The 22,843-nt window shown below is 30.8% G+C and overlaps 1 protein-coding gene and 1 long non-coding RNA gene across 2 annotated transcripts in view; both read left to right on the forward strand.

Moving 5' to 3' along the window:
* Positions 1–10,538: 10,538 nt before the first annotated feature.
* LOC148619957 (putative G protein-coupled receptor B0563.6) lies at positions 10,539–11,949 on the forward strand. The gene has a single exon (XM_088577069.1). It carries the CDS (start codon positions 10,539–10,541, stop codon positions 11,619–11,621), a length of 1,083 nt encoding a protein of 360 aa, XP_088433195.1. The 3' UTR covers positions 11,622–11,949.
* A 2,853-nt stretch (positions 11,950–14,802) lies between these two features.
* LOC148619958 (uncharacterized) overlaps positions 14,803–22,843 on the forward strand; it is a 15,676-nt gene continuing 7,635 nt past the window's right edge. Inside the window, exon 1 of the long non-coding RNA XR_015921320.1 lies at positions 14,803–14,862. This is a non-coding gene — a long non-coding RNA (uncharacterized LOC148619958). The remainder of the gene's footprint in view (positions 14,863–22,843) is intronic.

Consider the following 22,843-nt stretch of genomic DNA (forward strand, 5'->3'; position numbering starts at 1 on the left):
AAAACATGCAACATTCTTATAACAGACCCTTACTTCTCCAGTTCCCTTACAAACAAAACCTTCCATACAAGAAGTCACGATGACTTAAGTTGCAAATCAACAATCTTAATACATAGATTAGAATGCAACATATGTGGTTTAATATATGTCGGAGAAACGCAAGAACGGTTAAATAAAAGAATGTGCGGTCATCGTTCTGGAATTAACCAAATTCCCGACAATTTATCAACACTTCAATCAACAAGATCATTCAATCCTCTCCATGAAAGTTCGTATTTTAGAAAAAAAAAATACCATCCTACGAACAGTCCCGTTCTAAGTAAAAACTTCAAAACAATCCATACAAGGAACGTTTCATAGCTGGATCTGCAAAATGTACCACCAAACCTGTTTCAGTCCTACCACTACTCTTGTCACTCCCTTAGTGGTATTAATTCAATGTAGATCCTGAAAAATTCGAAAGATCTTTTGGAGACAATTACTTCAAGACTATTATCTGAATATAATAGCATTAAAACGTATGATTTTTCAACACTGTATACTTCTATTCCCCATACTCAGTTAAAATCCCGACTTAAAACATTATACATCGTTGTTTTTGTCAAAAAAGATGGTACACCTAGATGCAAATATATAGTTCTTGGTAGAAAATCCTCATACTTTGTAAGAAATAATTCCAAATCATCTTCCAATTATACAGAGGAAGATGTTTTCAAAAAGCTGGAATTTGTAATCGACAACATATTTGTCCAGTGTGGTGGACGTGTTTTCCAATGGGAACAAATTGTACTCCTTTACTTGCTGACCTATTCCTTCACTCTTATGAGGCTGACTTTATAGCTGATCTGATCAGAAAGAAAGAATATTGTTTGGCTAGATCCTTCAATCTCAGTTTCCGCTATATAGATGACGTATTATCTTTAAACAATCCTAATTTCGGGGATTTGATACATCGCATCTACCCAAAAGAACTTGAGTTAAAGGATACTACAGACACTGTGAAGTTAGCCTCATATCTTGACCTACACTTAGAAATCGATGGTAAAGGAAAACTATTGACCAAACTTTACGACAAACGTGATGACTTTTCATTCAGAATTGTTATCTTTCCTTTCATCTTTGCAAGATTCCTTCGGCTCGTGCGTATGGAGTGTTCATATCACAACTCATACGTTATGCCAGAGCTTGCCGAAACTACACAGACTTTTTGTATCGCGCTAGAACTCTAACAAATAGGCTTCTGGAACAGGATTATGTTGCTACAAGATTGAAGTCATCACTACAAAATTTTTATGGTCGTCATCATGAACTCGTGGATCGTTATTGTGTATCCATTAGCACCATGGAAACTGATGTATTCAACGGGTCATAGTTTTCCGTTCCTCGTTTGTCTACCCTGGACTTGACTTTTTATGAGCAACTCGGCGGGTGTTTCAGAGGACACTTACCCTACCGGTGCACCTGGTCCATGCTCCCAGTTTTTAGTGGAGTCAGAGTTGTTCATTTACTTTTGTTACTTTATATGTATGATTTTAGTTACTTCATGTTCTTTGTTGTGTATGTCTGTTTTCCATGTCTGGTCTTGGCTTGGTTCCCTTGATTACTCTTTTCTAATTGCATATACAAATTTAAAAGAAAAATCACTGTTTTTACGCCAATGTACATATAAGTTTAAACTGTTGACTCATTATAATTTAACACTTTCCTTCGGTTTAAGAGCCTGATACTTTTTATCTTGGAAAATCTCTGTTACACATGTGGTAATAAAAGGTGTGTTTGATTGGTTTTTCAAGGGGAGTATTGTGCTTTTTTTATTTGAAGAAATGATTTGGAATATCTACTTAAAACAATGAATAAGAAAGCCCCCTTCCTTTCCTCACACACACACACACACACACACACACACACACACACACACACACACACAAACACACACACACATACACGCTGAGTTTTGTTTTAACTAGCCCCATAAATGAACCATATACAGGTTTAACAGTTGGTTGCGTGAATGATGTGTCTAATACTGTGATGAATGTAGTGAAATTTATGACATCTGTAAAAAAAAACTTTATTTCTAATGATTTATTATTCAATCATGACCACTGGCAAACTGTGTAAAAATATAAATGATATTGATTTGTATGCATTAAAGCTTTTTATATCTTGTTTATTATATTGTACTTTAAGCATTGAACTCATGGGACATCAAGTTGATCGATGTTTGCATCCGCTTAACAAACTATGAAAACCCTTTGTTTTATGAGCTTATAATGACCATTGTATGTCTCACTTATGTGTCGTGATGAGGCCTAAACATTGTACTAATGAGATATCAAATTAATTGATAGTCGCACCTGATTAACGACCTACGAAAACCCTGTTTTTTTATGATCCTGAAATGAGCATTTATTCCTCATTTATGTGTGATGATGGGGTTACAAAAATCTCTATAATGATATATTCCAAATTTAGTTTATTTCATTTATTACTTTCTTTTTTTTTGGGGGGGGGGGTGGAGGGGTGGGGTTTGTAAATGCCAGTCATTTTTGTCGTGGAGATCATCGTATGGTATCATTAGCACTGTGTATGGGCTGTAATTATCAACATGGTAGAAATATAGGCGATGTCTTTTTATATACATATCTAAAAGTGTATAAATGTTGCTTAACTTTTACTTGGTCTTTATATGCTATGGCAGTTACATTTAATGTCTAATCTTGCAATACTGATTTTCATTAAAGAGAAAAAACAAATGTTTCGGAAACCAATTGAACACATTGATGGGTTGATTGTAAGACTTGGAAATCACCATTATAGTCTTCTGCGTTGCTCTAATTTCCACTTCTATCTGCTTTATGTCATTAAATCGTGTAATACCCTATATTTGTTATGTACCCACTATTCCGCAGTATAGCAGTGTATACCATTGACAAATAATTGTTCAGGTTTTGTTCATTTGGATATAGATTGATCTTAATATTTTGGACGTAAGCATATTCTGTTATATGCAAATATCAACCTGTTCTTATTTATTGTAATATCGTGATAAACGAAATTTAAAATTAACCAACCAAATAAAACATCATATCCAATAATCTCCTAATAAGTTGTTTTCGGCTATTCAAAAAAGTAATTTTAAACATAATCTACAGAGAGCAAATAATATCTTTATCGTTCATGCTGGAATACCGATTTTATGTAAGATTGTGGTCACTGTCATGCAAGGTAGCTATTAATTATTTGGTTTGTATTGGCGAAATTGCATTTCATGATTAAGATGCCATTATTCAGAGTAAGTTTGCGGGAACTTATCATATTTTAAACATCGAACAAATTACTGTAAATCAAACTATCATACTAATTACCTTTGAACACAAGCTATCAACAACTTCTAGGAAAGGAATACTAAAATGATTTATACAGATATGTCACCAATGTTAACGGGAATCGATCCTAAGTTATATTAGGGCAATTTTGAAAAATGATACATACAAGTATATATATATATATATCAACAATGCCCGAAATTCCAAAAATAAAGTAATTGTTAAGTAGCTGTCTTTACAAAAATCATGCAAAATCTGAAAATCTGTGATACACCCCAAAAAAGGATACATATTTTATTTTCTTATGGGTCTATATCATGAAATGTGTAATAATTCATGCCGATTTGACTGCTATTAGGAGGTAATCAACATTGAAATACCAATATATTATATGTAGTCATCTCCCTTAATTTTGAAATCTACAATGCTTTCGATATAATTTGTAGTTCCTAAGAACACAGGTTATGTGAAAAACCGAGTGTTAGTTTATGTTTACTATGACAATTTAAACAACATATCAAAAAATTAAAAAAATATGTAGGCTTTCCACCCATGAATCATAACTTGCATGATTCTTAGCTGGAGAACTACTTAAAACTGTGAGTTGCACTTGTGATATGATTGGATTTAATTCAATTCCAAAGAACGTAGGCAAACTGTGAAACTTTTGTTTTACATTTTGTTATGTCTTGTTTTGTTGATCAAAATATTATTCTATTTTGTTTAGTTTTGTGCATGATTAGTAAGAAATCAAATGCAAAGTATGATACGAGAGTCCCAGGCTTCGTTTAAACCATCTTAACAAAACGTTTATGAGCATGTTTTTTTTATCGATCTAATTTTTTTTTCGAATGCATTTAATTCTTCTTGATATCGATAGCAGTCGCACTGAAAACAGCGATGGAAACGTACAAAAAGAGGAAATACTTAAAATAACGATTGTCGCCTGGAGCCTGTTCGGCAGTCAAGTTATAGTTATCATTTTAGATAGGCGCTTCAATATTACTTAACCGTATGTGAATGAATGCTTGATTTCTTAACCGTGAATAAAGTCACGTCCAATAATATGAGAATGTTAACAACAAGGATAGTGTAGCAAAGGTGTGTCTGTTGCAATGACAACAACAAGAACTCCGAACAGACAACACACGTCACGAAGAATAAGCAATTAAAAAAATAAATAACTGAAAAACTACAAACGAAAAACTCACACCATGAGTACATTGCTTGTATAATTTTTATCATTTGTCATACATTTTTTGACTCCCAGAAATTTTAAACCCAGAACTTACATTATTCTCTATATAATGGCTTGGATGTTCTAAGAATTATATCATCATTTCAAAGCCTTAGTGGACATGGTTAGTACATGTCCCACTGACATAATTCGTCTACCGACCCATCTCACCGCTGGCTGAAATAATGACTGTAGTGACCATACAGTTATAACTGAGGTAAACAAACAATGTCTTTGTAAACTCTCACTTCGTTTTACTTAATCATATTTTGTCCATATCAACATTTAAAATGATCATTAAAAGCAAAATTTGGCAATCTCAACAGAAAAAAAGACGTCAATTTAAAACATCAAGGAAAATTTAGTGTTGAGTAGGACACAAATGCCTATTACAACGTTTTTCAGATGAACACATTTTATCTGCCACAACGCCAAAAATGTTGACGTATACAGTTTTTGACTAACTAAAATTGTTTACATAGCCAAAAAATGTCTACAGAAACCTTTCATTTTGTTAAGATTGACAAAAGAAAAGACTGATGCAATATTTTGTGTCGTTTTGGCAGACAAAACGTATTTATCATAGACAGTTAATGCGTTGATTGAGACATTTTTTGCCTGTATTAGTCAAAAAACGACTATTAATAGTCATTTTATTCTTTATTTTCTCTAATAGTGTCTCTTTAACTTCGATTATCATCGACCAATTAAGTAAAAAAATACCATTACTATGAACATGTTAACGAATATCCGCCAGTCACTTGCTTCGAATCTATGCAACGCATAACATCCCTGACTGATTTTTGTCCCTTATTTGTGTTCTTTTGATTTCCTCTATCTTCGTTCTTCCCTTGATTACTTTTTTTCCAAAGTTTAAAGCATTGACTAATTCATTTGAAAAATCAGGCAGCGGATGAAACATGGTATGAAAAAATCCTCAATTTTGAAAGTTCAATTTCAAAGATATATGATGGTTATTATTTTGTTTATATATACATGTTTTTAATTTTTCACCAATGTCCAAAATAAATTTACTTTGTTTGTTTTTTTGTTTTTGGGTTTGTGTTTACCAAAATGATTGCCTACATCTTTCTGATTCATTGACATTTTATGAGTTATTTCCACAAATAAGAGGAGTACAATTTAATAAAGACAAAAACAGCAGTTTAAACGATTTTTGTAGATATGCAAATTTGTTGAATGAGTAAAAGTATTTGCCAGAATTTTTTGCAACACTGGATATGTTTGGAAATTTTTCAAGCATTGACCAGTTGCACCGGTTGGATAAGCGACCTCTGTTTTTCTAGAAACATCCGCCGAAAAAAATCTTTACTTATAATTTTTTTTACAAAATGTAAATATGATAAACCGTTTAGTTTTGATTTCGATGGTACAGATATTTGAATTACACTGCCATAATGTATGATTATTAATTTTCTACAATAATCCACCAAATGTCTGATTCTTGTTATATTATAAGACTTACACTTAAGTATATATTTTACGTCGAAGTTAGAAACGAAGCCCCGAAAACCTACGGTCAAGTGTCACTTCCAAGACTACTTTTAACATTATGTTGTCAGATTCATTTATCTTTTCCATAGCTGATAATTTACAGCGAAGGCAATGATATTTAAGAGAACTCGATAATTATCTATTAGACCTCAATTCTATACAAGTCGATGATTAGATTCAAGTAGGTTCTTACTGTGTTGTATACCAGGAGCAATATTGGAAACTTGTGTCTCTCTCATACCGTGTCTTTCGTTCAACCGTTGGACTTTGTCGATAGTTTTATTTATCATTTGATGTGGTGGTGCCTATAGTAATATATATTGCGGTAAGAAGTCATATCATATTTTGCGAATTTTTCATTTTCATTTCTAGCATAGTTGTATTTATTTTATTAATTTTTTACTCATGAAATAACAAAATCTTGGAACCATAATTTTATACATAGTTCTAACGTTATAGTTTTTCATTAGTAAAATAGTCTTTTCTGTTGCTTAACAACAAATATTCACTCAATTTATCAGACAATTATATTTCTTTGTTTTTAAGATGACAAAATTACAAAAGACATAAATCACTATTTTGGTTTATGATTTCAATGCGGTTACTTGTACAAAACAATGGATATTGTTATCCGGAATTGTAATGATTTTATTTTTTATTTGACCTTTTCATAAATTTTGGAGGCTTAGTTTTTGTTTGAAAAGAGTAACATTTATCATTTTCAATCTTTATGACAGCAGTAGTCATATAATAATTATGGAACTTGTTTTCGTGCTTCCACCAGTACCAAATTCCGTACATTTGTTCGTCAATGCACATAGTCCTTTTCAAATCTTTGTATTCTGAAATATTCTTAATATACAGGTGATGCATAAAAGTTTTAATATCTAGTTTCAACTGCTCGGTTTAATAGGGAATAATCAACGTTAATATAAATAGTTGTCTGATACGTATTTCACTATAGTTCAGGGTAAAACAATGCGACATAGATGGCAAACTCATAGTAAAACAATGATTAAATGGAGTTTCCGTGATTTACTTCTTAATCATTTTTGAGTTTCATAAATTTCATATAAAACTAATACAAGGGTGGTTTTTGACATATTTCGAATTAACGTATACTTTATGTATTAACAATATCCTTTGTGTCCAAACGTTTTCTTTCGTGCAGGGGATGATTATAGTAAACAATCATATAAAATTTAAATTATCCAACTTGCATAGAGTAACCTTGCATCACCGAATTTCCTCATTGAATAGAACATAAAATAAACATATCGAATGCGCAATGTTTTACTTACAAATGTAGAAACGATGTTATCTTTACTTAAAAGTTTCAATGAAGAATAATAAAGCGACGTTGAAATTGGAAATCGAGAAATGTAATGAAATTGACAATTTAGTTTATGTATAACAATAACGTATAAACATAGCTTATGAACTTTATATTTGCAATACAAATTTACATATACATGTATCATTTTGCTCGAACTTTCGAGTGCATTATAATACCGGCTTATATTATATGTTTAGCATAAAATATACCTTGTATATATATTAAAAGTGATTGTATAAATATCGGTCACCCTGTATCGCATATATTTTACCACACCCTATTCGGAACACACTTCAAGTTTAATTAAAACATATCAAATATGTAATAAAAAGAATATGACATGTAAAAATCTGCATCGCATGCAGTATCAAACCGGTGGTTTTTAAAATGATATAGGCGTATCGGCTTGATACCTAATATGAACAGAGTTGCGTATGTAATATACCCTATCTAATGTGTATTCATTGATAGTTCCAAAAACATTATTCATAATATTATTCATTTGAATGAATTGTTTCGTTTTGTCGACACATGTTTGAAAATGGTTGCACATTTTTTATTGGCGTTAAAAATTGAAATTATCCTTTTTGTGGTCTTCTGAATTTGTCAATGAGTTCTTGACAGTTTTGTAACATTCCCAAATTACAAAACAAAACCATATCTAATTGGTTTTCTCTTCACAAAATATTCAATACGGCGATACAATATGTAAATAAACGTTGTTCAAAATATTATCATAATTTAAAAAAAAGAACACATTATCATTTAGTGATTGGTCCACAGCTGTATGCCTAAATCGTTCAAATGTGACTATCATTTGGCATCGTATGTTGAGTTTCATGAAAAAACATAATCGTTGTTTGAACTTTCAAATTGTGTCCCTTATATATACCTTGCAAGTCTTCTTCATCTGACTAAAAAATCATAATTTCATTACTAATATACAGCGTGTTTTTACCTTTAACTCTCGCAAAAAGCTAACATTTCATATACCAGTCCATTCGCCTCATCGCATAGGTAATCACTACCTTAATCCTGATAAGTTTCCTTTTATTTTCTAACTTTGATATTTCTAAATTATCAATAAGCACATCATCATTACTTTGTTACATGTAGGAAGACAGGCATCAGTTTCACAAAAAGTGTGAAATTGATCAGAAGTTATGACGTAATACTGTTATTTTCTGTTATGACGTCACTACTTACGATCAACTTCACACTTACGACTTTTTGCGAAATTTATGGCAGGTATTTAATGTTCATAAGAATGTTACCGTTCGGTATTTTTATATTTGTAAATTTTTGACGTACCTTATTTGCCTTTAATGTACATGCATTTTGCAAACCTTCAAAACATTATAAGCAGAAATGACACTCTTATTACGATTTATTTCATTATTCATACTGACGACACTTGTCAGTGTTTTATAAGACTATTGTTGTCGTAAATAGCCGACGCCATTTTCTGACGTTGTATGATAACATTTGCCTGTGTCATTTTTGTTTAACACCTCCATTGATTTGTTGATAACACTGAATAACTCGTTCCGCATAATGCATATTCATGTATTTACATAGTGAAGACAAAACGGAGATTCATTAGGGAATAGCTTCTCTTTTCCAACTGATATTAAAATACTCTTTAGTAAATGAAATACGAAAAGATTCTAACGAAGTTTTACATTCATATCTTAAATTTATATTATTGCACTAACCATCAACATATGATGTTCTTATTCGTAAGTGTTCATATATATGGGTGTAGAATTACCAACGATATTAGGATTTTCAAATTTACGAAGTAAGTGTATGTTCGTTCGAAATCTTATCGCCGTAAGTATATTGCAATACCACCTGCACTAAGTCCAACGGCCAAAACTACTCGGCCAGAAAGGCTATTATTATTATTATTTTTTTTTTTTTTTTTTTTTGGGGGGGGGATTCCTTTTTACAGGTTTAATCTACAGTTGCAATTTAGTACATGATATATGGTAGTACAGGGCGCTTATTGAGATGTCGTTTAGTAGAATGGAGGATCAAAGGAATAATACATGTCACATTTACTAAATATCATACTAACGTCTTACAATACTATTTAACTCTTCCATCGAATCTTAGTTAATACAGAGAAGATAACGTTATCTGGCGGTGTCGCAAAAGATGTAACAGTGGTGCCAATTCAAGTCCCACTGTGTCTTTGATTGGAAATTTTCAGACCCAAATACATGTATGCTTACTTTATCTTTGCTGTATCAAATATGATCCCTTGGAGCAGTGTAGCGAATAGAGTCGTCGCAACTTTAGACGTTTACAGAAAGAAACCGATAAAGATGTTACACTGTAAGAATTATTAAATAAGCAAAATCATCTTTCATCTAATGACTTTCAGTGCCTATAATATAAATATAAATAAATATAAATAATATAAATAAATAGTGCTCACATCGAATAAACAATTCATTTCTACAGTTTACAAAGACATAATGGCAATGATAAATATTACAGGCGGTATTTGCTGATTCATATTGTTGTTATTAAAAAGCATGCTTCTATATTAAATATTGCCTTAATAACAGCAGGTCAAATGCAATACTTGGAGGTATGAATACCAGCCAAACCACATATTACTTGAAAATTGGTCGTCGCTTATTCTCCGACTGGTGTAAGTCCTTTAAACTGATAAAGGAATGAATACTGGTTGAGTCACCGTTATAATAATGTATGATATTGAGATGATATATATTTTTGGAAGGCTTTTTTGTATGAGAGTTAGTGCTATCAATTCCAGATCCAACGTATAAAAATTAAAAATCAAAAGAACCAAAAAATTGCAACAAAGAAAACGCAATATATCTTGATATCGTATTTACTTTTTTTACATCTTCAATTTGTTTGAATGAAACATCGTTAACATTTCACCCGATAGCTAAATAGCTAAAATATTATAAATTCAAAGGTGCTTTCTTTTACAGTATTTGTAATATGATCATTTACAACACACAAAGAAAAGCTCAAATGTTTCATCATATTGTTATAGATAACCAATAGAAACCTATATAGACATAGATTTAATGATTAGATTATATTTTCATAATGACGTTGTTTTCTTGTAGACAATATAATGAATCTGACAGAATCAACGAAATTGCAGATTGTAAAATCAATAAATGACAATGCTTCAACTTTCAATAACGGCTCTACATACAGTGACAATGAATCCCTCCCCGAAATCATACTAAACACCTATGTTGGACCGACACTCTGCGTGTTCGGAGTATGTGGCAACATCCTGAATCTCATTATTTTGTTTAAAGGAAAACTAAATGAATCACCATATTTATACCTAAAGACACTTGCAATGACAGATATGCTAGCATTAATACTTTCTTTTATTCACATGTCGTTTTCCGGGAAATCTCCTTACTACAGTTGGCAGGTGTTCAATGCCTATGTCTTCTTCCCTATGGTTAACTTTTTTATGGCGGCGAGTGTCTGGCTGACAGTTGGAGTCACCATAGACAGATTTATTTATGTTAAAGCCCCACTATTGGCTCGTAGTTACTGCAGCATTAATAGGGCTAGGATAAGAATAGCATCAATTCTTATGCTTACCGGCCTTATCTCTTTTCCAAGATTTTTCTGTTATAGAGTGCAAGAAAAAGATGGTGTTTTTACTATGCAGTCTACTGGATTTCGTTCGATGAAAACGTACTACAAAATATACGACTTTGCATGCATTGCTCTGTTCCATGCCGCCCCGTTGATAATTTTGATGCTCTGCAATGTTTACTTGATATGTGCCGTACATAAGGCAAGATCAACCCGGAAGGAACTTGATATTAGAAATAACAAGGAAAAGGACTGGCAAAAAGACCAACGACGTTTCACTATTACTTTGATAAGCATTGTTATTTTATCTATTATTGCTATATTACCATCTACAATTGGGGATCTTGCATTAATGATTCATATATCTGTAGAAGATTATAGAAGACTTCGCCTTTCAGGAAATGTTTTGCTGCTTTGTAATTTGTCAATGAATTTTCTTCTTTACTGTGCGTTTAACACGCGTTTTGTTCGTGTAATGAAAAGCTTATTCTGCGAAAAACCTGCTTTTATTTACAATAGATATGACAATACTGCGATACCTAGATCACGATCACCGAATTTCTCTGTGATGGACACGACTGCAGAATACTTGTGATTGAAAAGTAGAAAACACAACACTTATCCACGTAAGCAGATGATTTATATTCCAAGATATTTCCAGCAAAAACAAAGTGATAACTAAAAAAGTTTACCGATATTTCTTTTTACTGATATTTGAATATACAGTAAATATTATCGCTACTGAAACATGCTCAAGTTTACGAGCGTTAAGAAGACAATTAAATTGATATAAAGGAATTTTGAAATATGTCTTGTTTAGGCAAGTGTTTTGGGTTATCGAGTATTTGGTTTAGACAATATTCCATCTACAAATACGATATCAATTTTGTCTGGTAGTAGTTAGAAAATTTAAATTAACTGAAATTAACTGGTTTATTTAATAAAGTTACGGTTCAAGTGATGTGCGTATATTAATATACTATTAGTGTATAACATCTCTCTACATGGAAAGTATATAAAAATGCAGAATCAAATAATAACGTTGGTTTGTAATGGGACTTATTTCTGGTTGATTACTTTATTTATTTATTTATTTATTTATTTATTTATTTTTTGTTTGAGTAACAGAGGTTACTGCTGTTTCACTAATGTGTGACGTCATTGTCCTAGACTGGTTAAAATTCAATGAATCGAATAGTCTCAACCATAATGAATGTCGTCTTAACTTTGAAGACATAATGTATATACACATAATGTAAACGTTTACTTGCACCTTATGTTTTCATGATAAAATCTGATTTCTGGCACCGGACTTTGTGTGAATTATCAATACCAGAGTAATTGGAATGCCCCAATATGTCTTTTTAATAATCGTCTATTGTCAAAACGTTCCATTAGTATTAACAAAATAATTTTTTTCTCAATTATTTTAGCGGGAAAATATAGCAAAACAGGTTTCAAAGGCTAAGGTTAAAAAGACCGAAAAGAATACAATATGAAATACATGATAGGTATAATTGTAATAATGTTGCACATCGTCAATATAAACAATACATGCACAATCAGGAGAACATGTTTGTTTTAAATATTGGTTCTCTTATAATTTATAATGTATTAGGTATGTAGATTAAAGAGTGGCCTAGTTGAAATTGGTGAGACTTTGGAAACAACGATAGAAACAATGTATTTACACATGTATATATTGAAGAACGATGTAAAATGTATATGTAAAACAATAAACAAGTTATATATTTTAATTTCTCATGATCCCATTCAATTTATTAAATAAGGACATTATTTCCATCTTATTTTATAACAAATTAAAATGTATATTGTATATCTTCGATAGTTCGATGGTCCGACAGGAAAATTGTTTCATTTATCATTATTCAAAAATCGTTCAAACCCTTCACAGTGCTCTTTTATTGTATTAATAATGCGTTTCTTAGTTTATAAAAACTTAACATCAAAACTTACGATTGATATGCACACTCATTGAGAATTTTATATTTCCGTACGAGAAATTCCATTGTATTTCCGCTATTTTTTGTTGCTAAGTGCCGAGTGTTGACAAAATACCGATAATTGTATTTTTGTTTAATTTCTATGTTGACAAAATGGGCATTTTTCATGATTATGAGAAACAACACTTATTTAGTAGGAACAACAAAACCCTTCAGAATAATTTTAACGTAGAATAAGGCGGAAAATATTTGCTTCCGTCAAACAACCCACAACCGTAAATCGTCTAGGTAAGAAAATCACCACCGATCTGACAATGTAAACATTGTGATCTGGATTTAATATCTCATCGGATCTGAGCAATTCTCATTGTAAGGAGATATCGTTTTGTGATATGAATAAGCAAGTTATTAAACACATTTTACATATCGTTAGGTGTCAATAAAACTGTACACCGACATTTATTTTCAAATTTAGACGATATATACACAAAAGTCGCAAAGAAACATATATGTCCCAATTAGATTGTGAAAAATAAAAAAGATTTTTGCAAGTGGAGATGAGGTCTGGCTATATTTCACAAGTTTTAGAACTTCAAGTCTTTTCACGAATGACGCGCAAGAAATGTAATTTGGAAACCAGTTGTTGTCCAGCCAAGAAAATCACAATCTTATTTTTATATCATATAACAGTATCACCCCGTGGTCGCCGTCGTTGTCGTTCATTTTAAACGATAACTTGAGTAAAAATTATCAGATCTTTTTTTATACGACCCTTTGTTAGAAAATGAGGGACTAAGAGGGGAAATGGGTGCGAAATCGGGCCATTCTTGATAAATTCCCTGCCTGTGTTATTCTATCAGATTAACATCTATTATGATGGTTTTTGGTCTACCCTGGACTCCGCGGGTGTTTTCTAGAAAAGGGACGCTTACCCTGCCGATACACCTAGTCCATATTTCCGCTAGAATCTTGGTGTCATTGATTACTCTTTGCCCAAAGATCCCCTCATTTCATAATTCCATTAACAAACCTTAAAATGTTTTGAGGTTTGAGTTTTTGAGAAGTTATAATCAATAATATGTCCAAGTCATGTTATTTTTTTTTAAATTTATATCATTTATGTTGTTGCTGCTGTTTTTATTTATTGATTTTTTTATTGTGGTCTTTGTTGTGTATTATTTTCTAGAATTCAGTTATATTACACTGATATGGGCGAAATTGGATTTTCTTATTTCAAATTTGTATTTTACATAATAATAATGTTTAAATACTGATTAATTTTCAATTTTCTAATTAGTTGTTATTAATCTGTTGATGTTTTTGTTTGTTTGGTATTTTTTCTTAAGTGCTTAGTGCAGGTCACCTTCATTTCAATGACCGTTTTATAAGAACTTCCTTTTTTAACAAGTAGAATAAGTGAATAGAATCACCCGCAAATTTGAAATAGTCTTCCAATATTATAAACTGGCATGTCATTAAGTGCTTCTTAAGCCTGTTTGTGACGCGAGGATTATAGGAAGGGAATAGGAATTTGTATTGCTAAACAAGAAGTAGTCTTTCAATAGTGATTACGGTCTTTTTTTCCTGAATAGGCAAAAGATTAAGTTACTCAATCGATCGAAGTAATTTAACATCTATTTTTTTTAAAAACAAACGTGTTTTCTTGGTCTGAATTATCTTTGTACTAAGGAGTTTTGTATGTTAGTGTAGATAATGTTATATTTAATTGACATACGCTGTGAATGTAATTTGAACGCTCCTCGAATTTGTTTTGCTTTAATCATGTCTTATTAAGATCTTCCTTTACATTATGCTGAACCGGACTAGTTTAATTCATTTAAGTGATCTTATTTCATTACATTGAATAGAAAGGTAAGTTCAAGTAAAGTTTGGTTTTAATGGGATTTTTATATTTTGAAATGGTTTTAAAATCAATTTAGTGATGAGTGAAAATAAAATCTACACTAAAAAAACTTTTACATTTTATTTAATAAATCAAACATTCTGTTTTTGTTACTTATTTTTGTTCATTTCTTTTTTTCTTTTTTTTTTTTCTTTTTTTTGTTTTGTTTTTGTTTGTTTGTTTGTTTGTTTTTTTTTTGTTTTGTTTTTGTCACTGATATTCGTTATGACTTACAACGTCATTATCAAAATAATGTACAGTCAGTCTTCTTTGACGCATTGGGGACAATTTGCTGGCTTGTTACAGACAAATCTATTATTTCAAAACGATGGCAAGTCTAAGTACAGTTCCCTGTCCTACGTTTTCTGTGTGGTTCTGTTTTGTGACGTGATGGTTGATTATACTTATTAACTTGAGCAGTATTTTGTAATTAAACTTGTTCATATAATTCTACATGTCAAACACTAAAATACTTTTGAAAGGTTTTGCAAAAAAAATAAAATGTTATTACCCATGTAAGAGAACATGCAATTGTCTTAAAAACATGTTTCTGTCAAGTTACAACTGATTTAAAAGGTATTTGATTTACTGTTAAATGAAACGGTTTGACGGAATAGAGAACGATTCCATCTTGGGCTGGAATATTCATAGAAATGTCGTCTAAATATTTGAAGAATAATTTGGAGTAGACATTATCAAATGGATCATTGTGTACAGAATCTGTACCGTGGTGTAGTGCTGAGTATTTTTTTTTTTTTTTGTTATTAGACACATCTTCCATGTCAATCTTCTTTGGAAATATGGTGCGGCTGTATAATAAAGTATGTTTTAATCTGTAATCTCATTATTTTCATTTATTCATTTTTTATCTGAATATAATACAGATAAACATGTGTGTTGGATGATTAGGGTTAAATAATTTAAACATCTTTTTTGCAATAATGACTTAGATTCTTAAACATGAATAAGTTTTAAGTCCAAAATACTGACATCGCTATGTCCATTAAATAGACTTATTGTTTGCTGGAAAGGTTCATGATCGTTTATAACATTTTTTTTTTCAAAATGCCGAAACCATTAAATTAGTGTATTCGGCTTTGCGTAGTTATCGAATTTCACGATAACACTAACTTATCAAAGGTACTTCGTCATATGTGTCTCAGATAAAAAACACCTTGCTTCAATAATATAGTACCATTAAACTCCTTAATTTATGTAGCAAAAGGGAATCAGGTACGGGCAATGAGAGAAGGGACGAGAGAGATGAGACATGGGTATTTACTAAACTTACATTGATGATAATCACATTTATTTATTTATTTATTTATTTATTTATATTTTGATATTTTATTCATTTATATTTTGATATTTTATTCATTTATGTTTTAGTTATGAATAAATAAATAAATAAATAAATAAATAAATAAATAAATATGTGGTATTGGGGTGAGAAATTTATCAATGGGGTTTGGTACAATGGGGGATAAGGGGACTGCGTAGTTTACCCCATATAAGCGCGGTACCGATACGGTATCAAATGTAACCACTTTAGCAAACGACAGAAAATATTACTGATATTTGTTTCATTCAAAATCATTTATTTTCAAAGTTAAGTTGCTTACAAATTTAAACCATAATTAACTGAAATTTTACCCCGAGTAGCATATTATTCTATGGCTTTTTTGCTCAATAAATGATTAAATGTCAAATTTCAATAAATATAAAAATAGTATCATACCAGTATCGTTTAATATTCAGTTTTGTGCCCGATTCCGTATAATTTGCATTGCTTGCTTTTGTTATAAATAGCTATAATTACTAAAGGCATTTCACATTGAAACTTAGCAATTGATTGGGGGTCGCTTAAAGCGAAATAATGCAAACTGAAACCTAATTACTCAAAGAACCCTCAAAAACATGAAAATTACAGTAGATAATACCAATGTAATTGAGAAAGAAACTCAATTAATGAATGCATAATTCATATACGTGGCTGATTGCGTTCCAACGTTCATCCACGTTAAATGCTTGGGAGCATAAGACAGATTTTACTTCAATACTAGTGATTGCAATCAATATACATGTAATAACATCGGTATACTCAAGTATACATTCAAAGTAGATATTCAAAAACAAATTAACACACAAACGATTTAAAAAAAATATTATCCCATAACTACCAACAAAATTGTTTTAAACTATCTAGTTGTGTTCATTTGTTTCTTGTTGAACACGGACCAGGTATGTAATTAAGGAGCAGTCTGTGTAAGATGCATGTAAAATCTATAAAAAGTGATTCACCTAAAAAGAATACATATCTATGTTTTTGTTATTAAGTTGCTTTAATTGTTTATATGGTGAAATGTATAATTATAAATTCAAATGTGTCTGTTCTTACGGGATAATCAACATGTAAAATTCAATACTCTGTGTTATATTTAAGTGTCATTTATCTTTCTTAATTTTTAATTCTAAAGATTTATGTGTGCTGGGCATATAATATAACTTCTTCATATTCCATAAAAAATTATTTGTACTTTGATTTCTTTTACATTTATTTGTTGTAATTCGTGAATTCCAAAAATGACGTGTCGCTGAGGTGTTTATTCTAACCATAGAAACAATCTTATAGACATTTTTGTTTAAAACGTAAAAAAAAAAGAAACTTTGTTGGTCTGGTGAGCACCTTTTGAGGATTTTAATATATCCGTAACTGATATATATATTTCGTTTAAAGGGCGATGGAATCTGTGTAGTTCTGTTATTTTTGATTTCATTTTGTTCAATATATGTCAAATAATGAATTATATATTGGTATTAGGTTACCGTTTTATATAAAGGACCAATATTAATGTCCACCCAATCAAATACAATTACCGACTTTTATGAGGTTTGTGTTGGTCATTAACTGACTGTTTTAAACTTGTTTTGGGCAGATTTTAGAATAATTAATAAGCCTCCACTAAACTTATTAATTCTTGTCACACAAACTATATATCCATTTTCAGAGTATAGGTCATTACCCATTTAAGAGAAACCCTACTCTGATATATGATGCGTTTACATTACAACATCGAACGTAAAGCGTTACACAAATAAAAAATGATTTTATCAACATGGCTGCTTTTTATGTGTGAGATATCTGTCTGTTTTTACCATTACAGATGTCGTTTTCTAACCAGGTTACACCCTTGAGACACGTCTCTTATCCGACAATAAATATTCTGTTCGTTGCCTGATTTCTAGAAACGTAATTATATTATTGTAGACACGATAATGCCATCCCGGATGTATCGAAACACAATTTTCAGCTTAAAAGTTTTCCGATAAATTCATGTTAGGAATGTATTTATTAGATTATTAGCTATATTTCAGTTTTTACCGACCTAAAAAACAATAAAAATGATCTACAATGCAAAAAGAAAAAAAATGTTATCTGCTATGTCATTTAATTAGTTTTGCTTATTCGAAAAAAAAAACGGAGCTTTAAAAAAGAGTAAAGAAGGAAACCAGGATTATCCAATGAGTAAAGCAAATTGTAATGATATACACAATGAATATAATTATTCAAGAATATATCATGATACTCACGATCTTTCCACAGTAGTTTGGACTGGTCGATTGTGAAATATCAAAAAACAAATCTTAACAAAATAGCATAGGCAAAAAGTAAGGTTTGTGTTACATTATGTTAAGTTACATTCGTACCTGTCTACAGGATAGAGTACGAACATTAAGAAAAAAGCGATTATAAGCGTACACTGTTTGCATGTTCAACTTACATGTAATTGTTGCATTAATAACACTGAAATAAGATAATAAATACAAACATATTTGTTCGTGTAGTCATTAATTATACAACGCCTTTTACAACCTGTAATAACTAATGCTAGGATCCATATGATTGGTTTCAGCGATATCTGTAATGCTGAATCACTGGACTATGTTAAAATGTAATACAAGATTTGATTTCAAATCATCAACAAACTCACTCTTATTTTGAATTATTAAAGAGCTACCTAACACATATGTAGTCTCAGTTCATTTTTTTGAGATTAGAAATTATGTTATCGTACATGAACATTGCAAAAACCAATTGCTCTGTTTTTATGTGATTGAAGAAGGGAATGAATACTAATTTTCGCGGGAAAACAACACCACAAAATTTGGTTTCCAACGAGAAAGAGATTTCCGGTGGTATGTATACTGAAAACCCTCAAAACCACGAGTTCAAGAATCCAATGAACTTGTGCTTATTATCTTATCCACGAAAATAGGTATCCACGAATTCAAGTACTTTTAGAGTATTCGGTTTTATCCAAAATAAACATCTATATACAAAAAGGAATTTTGATACCTTATTAAATAAAATACCGTTATGAAAGAGTCTGTTCGCTATGGATGTTCTGCACCTTGTATCACCTCTCGCATTGATATGTACTTAAAACAAAACCCCAAAAAATAATCTACAGTCAAAATATGCAAATCACATGAGCTAATTATATTGTTAATAACAATAAAATGCTGGGCAACATCCTAGCCATACTTATTTAGTAATGTACTACAGGGAATTTACTTCGTCCACAATATCCCTGATTAATGTCATAGAAGATCAGAGAAGATCAGATTTACTTTATATAACAAATTGCTAATGAAAAAATTCTCGTGGGAATTTTCGTATGTTTCACCTTAATTGCTTTACAGTTACTCGGCTTTTTTATTGCATTTTAACTTTTTTTGTTTTGTTTTTTTTTTAGATTGATAAAGCAAATCATAATGAACTTATACCGTGATGCTTAATGCTAAATATTTCTACAAACAATGATTGTGTCATACAATTAAAACATCAAGAAAAAATGAAAGCAAATGTTGGCTAAAAAATAGAATTAATAACGCTTCAAATATATCACTGGAACTATACAGATCCTAGTAATGGTTATTACAGATTGTAATAATCAACTTAACGTGTTTGGTGACTGTGTTCTTTGATAATATGTACTAGTTACATCTGTTTTGTTAATTTTATTGCAAATTGCGACTTCTGTAGGACATTGCAAGATGTGATTTTAGGTTCTATGTACTTTGACACATGCTTGGTCTCAACTGATGAACTTAAGGCTCTCTGACCAATAAGCCAAGCTAAAGAAATGTCCTTTAAATTAGCATATATAACAGTTTGTACATGTATTTATTGTAGGGTAAAAATTTAAATTATGGAGCATTTAATGTCTGGAAGATGAATAACTAAATGATTACAATATCAAATACTTCTGTATTTAATATCTGATTTTACATTTGTAAATGAAACTATTGCATTCTTCGTGTTACCACTGTCATTCAGACAGTTTTTGCATCTCTGTTAGTTTAAAGTCAAAACGAATTGTGTTAAGATCATTAGATTGGTTGAAAATGGTTATCCGACAGTTATTCACTTGAAAGTTTTATTATATACCATACATTTTAATCATATTGAAGTTAGTTCGACATAAGATTAAACAAGCACCCTTTGTCAAAAAGAATTGCAAATAATTTGTCTGGCCGATAGTCAATCCTTATTTCGATTTTTCTCAAAGTAGTAAAGAATTGTCTTATTAGTAAAAAAAGAGAGAATGACTCATCATGCTGTTGTTCAAATTGTATATTCAAATATTTGGGACAGGTGTGAAATGTAATGTATTATTTAACGGATAAAATTTGCACAACTTGCATCAATTTCTGATAAATATATTGTATTATTAGAATGCTAATAACGTTTTTTATTATTATTATTTTAGATGCTACAGTTTTTTTTTACAAATCTAGAGTAAACATATTTTTTAACACCTTCATATACAATATCTATTTATTATTGGATGACTGTATTACACTCAAGACAAGTCACGCATATTGAAAATAATACAAACTGAAATAGGTATAGAAGAATAGAGTATGTGTAATTAAAATGAGCATGTGATATTGGATAATGCTGCATGGGGTATGATGCATTAGGTATCAACAAGTCGTGAGAAAAAGGGCCACATATTAGGGAATATAATGTTTTTTTTAACATTTGTTTATCTATCGTTTGTTCTTTTTATGATTTTTTTTTGTTTTGCTTTATTTGTATTTGGGGTCGGAGCTTCGAAATCCAAATACTTGTTCCTACATAAACATATTTCTGCTGACGAGAAATCAATCGATGATAGAATATCCAGATGTATGATTAAACTATGACATTCTTATACAATCCGTCGTTTAAAATTTGACAACTGCTTCTTTTTCAACAATGTCCATATATCAAAAGCAGTATTTAACATTTATACCAAGATAACGACAACGTATAGATTATTTCCGAATGATGTAAAATATAATTACTAACTTTCCTTGCAGACTAATAGATTGAATTACTGTCCGCTATTACACTTCACAAATTCTCAGTCTTTCCAAGATCCTTGTTATCTTATTTTTTTCCCGATTGAGATATTTTGCTGAATACATATTTTGTCTGACTGCAATGATGAAATATTCAAAATATCATTCAGCGAAAAATGAGTCATTGCTTGTTAACAAAATGCAAAAAAAATGGCTGTGTTTACAACATATTATAATACTTGTTATATTCAATTGCTGCATTGCAATCGCTTACCCTACAGGTGCATCTGGTCGATGTTCCAAATTTTTAATGGAGTCCAAGTTGCTCATTTGCTTTTGCTCTTTTGTACGTATTATTTTGGTTATTTCATTTTCTTTGTGTGCCTATATTCCATGGCTGGTCTTTGTTCCTGGATTACGTTCTGTTGATTCACGCTACAATCTTGATTTCTTCGATTTCCCTGCACTTTAATTAAGGCTCGTGTCTCTAATACTCAGTGTCCAATAATAAGCTCTGTTGCATAAAATGAGATCGTTGTTTCTTCCGTTGTTTCTTTGCAAACCCAAACCCTATACAACCGTTACATTCTCGAACATCAAGATACAGACATTTTTGCGTAACCATCTCGTTTAATTTTAAAAAAAAGGCTAATAAGATTTACTGTTGAATTTGTATATCCCATCCTTGTTTGTTTTTATTTCTTTATTTTATATTTCAGATATAAACATATTTAGAAGGTTCATTTTCTGTTAGGTGTAACCTTTAAGATTTGGGAAAACATTTAATGGAATTTTGCAGGCCACCTTTCTATACGCTTAACCAATTGTGCTTTTAATAAATGGTAACAAATTTGAGAATACTAGTTGCCATATGATAAAATGCTTTGATCGTATCCTGCAACAACAACGTATAGCAAACCGTGTGAAAAATAAGGAACAATAAACGTAGATATTGACTATCATGAAATATCCCAGGACACCATAACTGAGTAAAAATAATACAAAAAAACAAAGCATGTGTCAAATCATATTTTAGCCTGCAACTTTGCTTTAAAGTCAGTTAGTCAGAATACCTTCAACAGATGATTAACTTATATAAATAAAAATATGTCGGTTAATTACTGTACCCCCTGAGGTCCCGTTGATCAGACAACTTCGTCATTTTATAGATACAATAGCGAGTCACGAGCGAAAATACATTTTGTGTGTGTGTGTGTGTGTTTATGATTTTTCTATTCAAAAGATCTAGAATAGATATACTTGAAGTTTACGTATTATTAGTTCATTTTTATATGTAATGATTTCAATAACCTTACACATATGATCAGATATATAGATGTAAGAAGGGTACAAGTCTTTATCTGGTGTATATGGGCCATATCAGCCCACAATTCGCTCTAATAAGGCACTAGGAATATAATTCATGTTGTCATAACTGTTCTGTGAGAGAAATAATGGTCAATATTTGAATGCTATTAAATGTTTACTTTGTTAATGTTGTCTTTTGTATTACTTTTATCATATAAAACGAGTGGTGAACTTAGATTAGAAATATCACAAGGCAAAGCATTTTTGATTGACAATATATTTGTCCATTGT

The sequence above is a fragment of the Perna viridis genome, chromosome 4, assembly GCF_037379345.1.
Source record: "Perna viridis isolate PV_CMFRI_1.1 ecotype Kerala chromosome 4, ASM3737934v1, whole genome shotgun sequence".
NCBI lineage: Eukaryota > Metazoa > Mollusca > Bivalvia > Mytilida > Mytilidae > Perna > Perna viridis.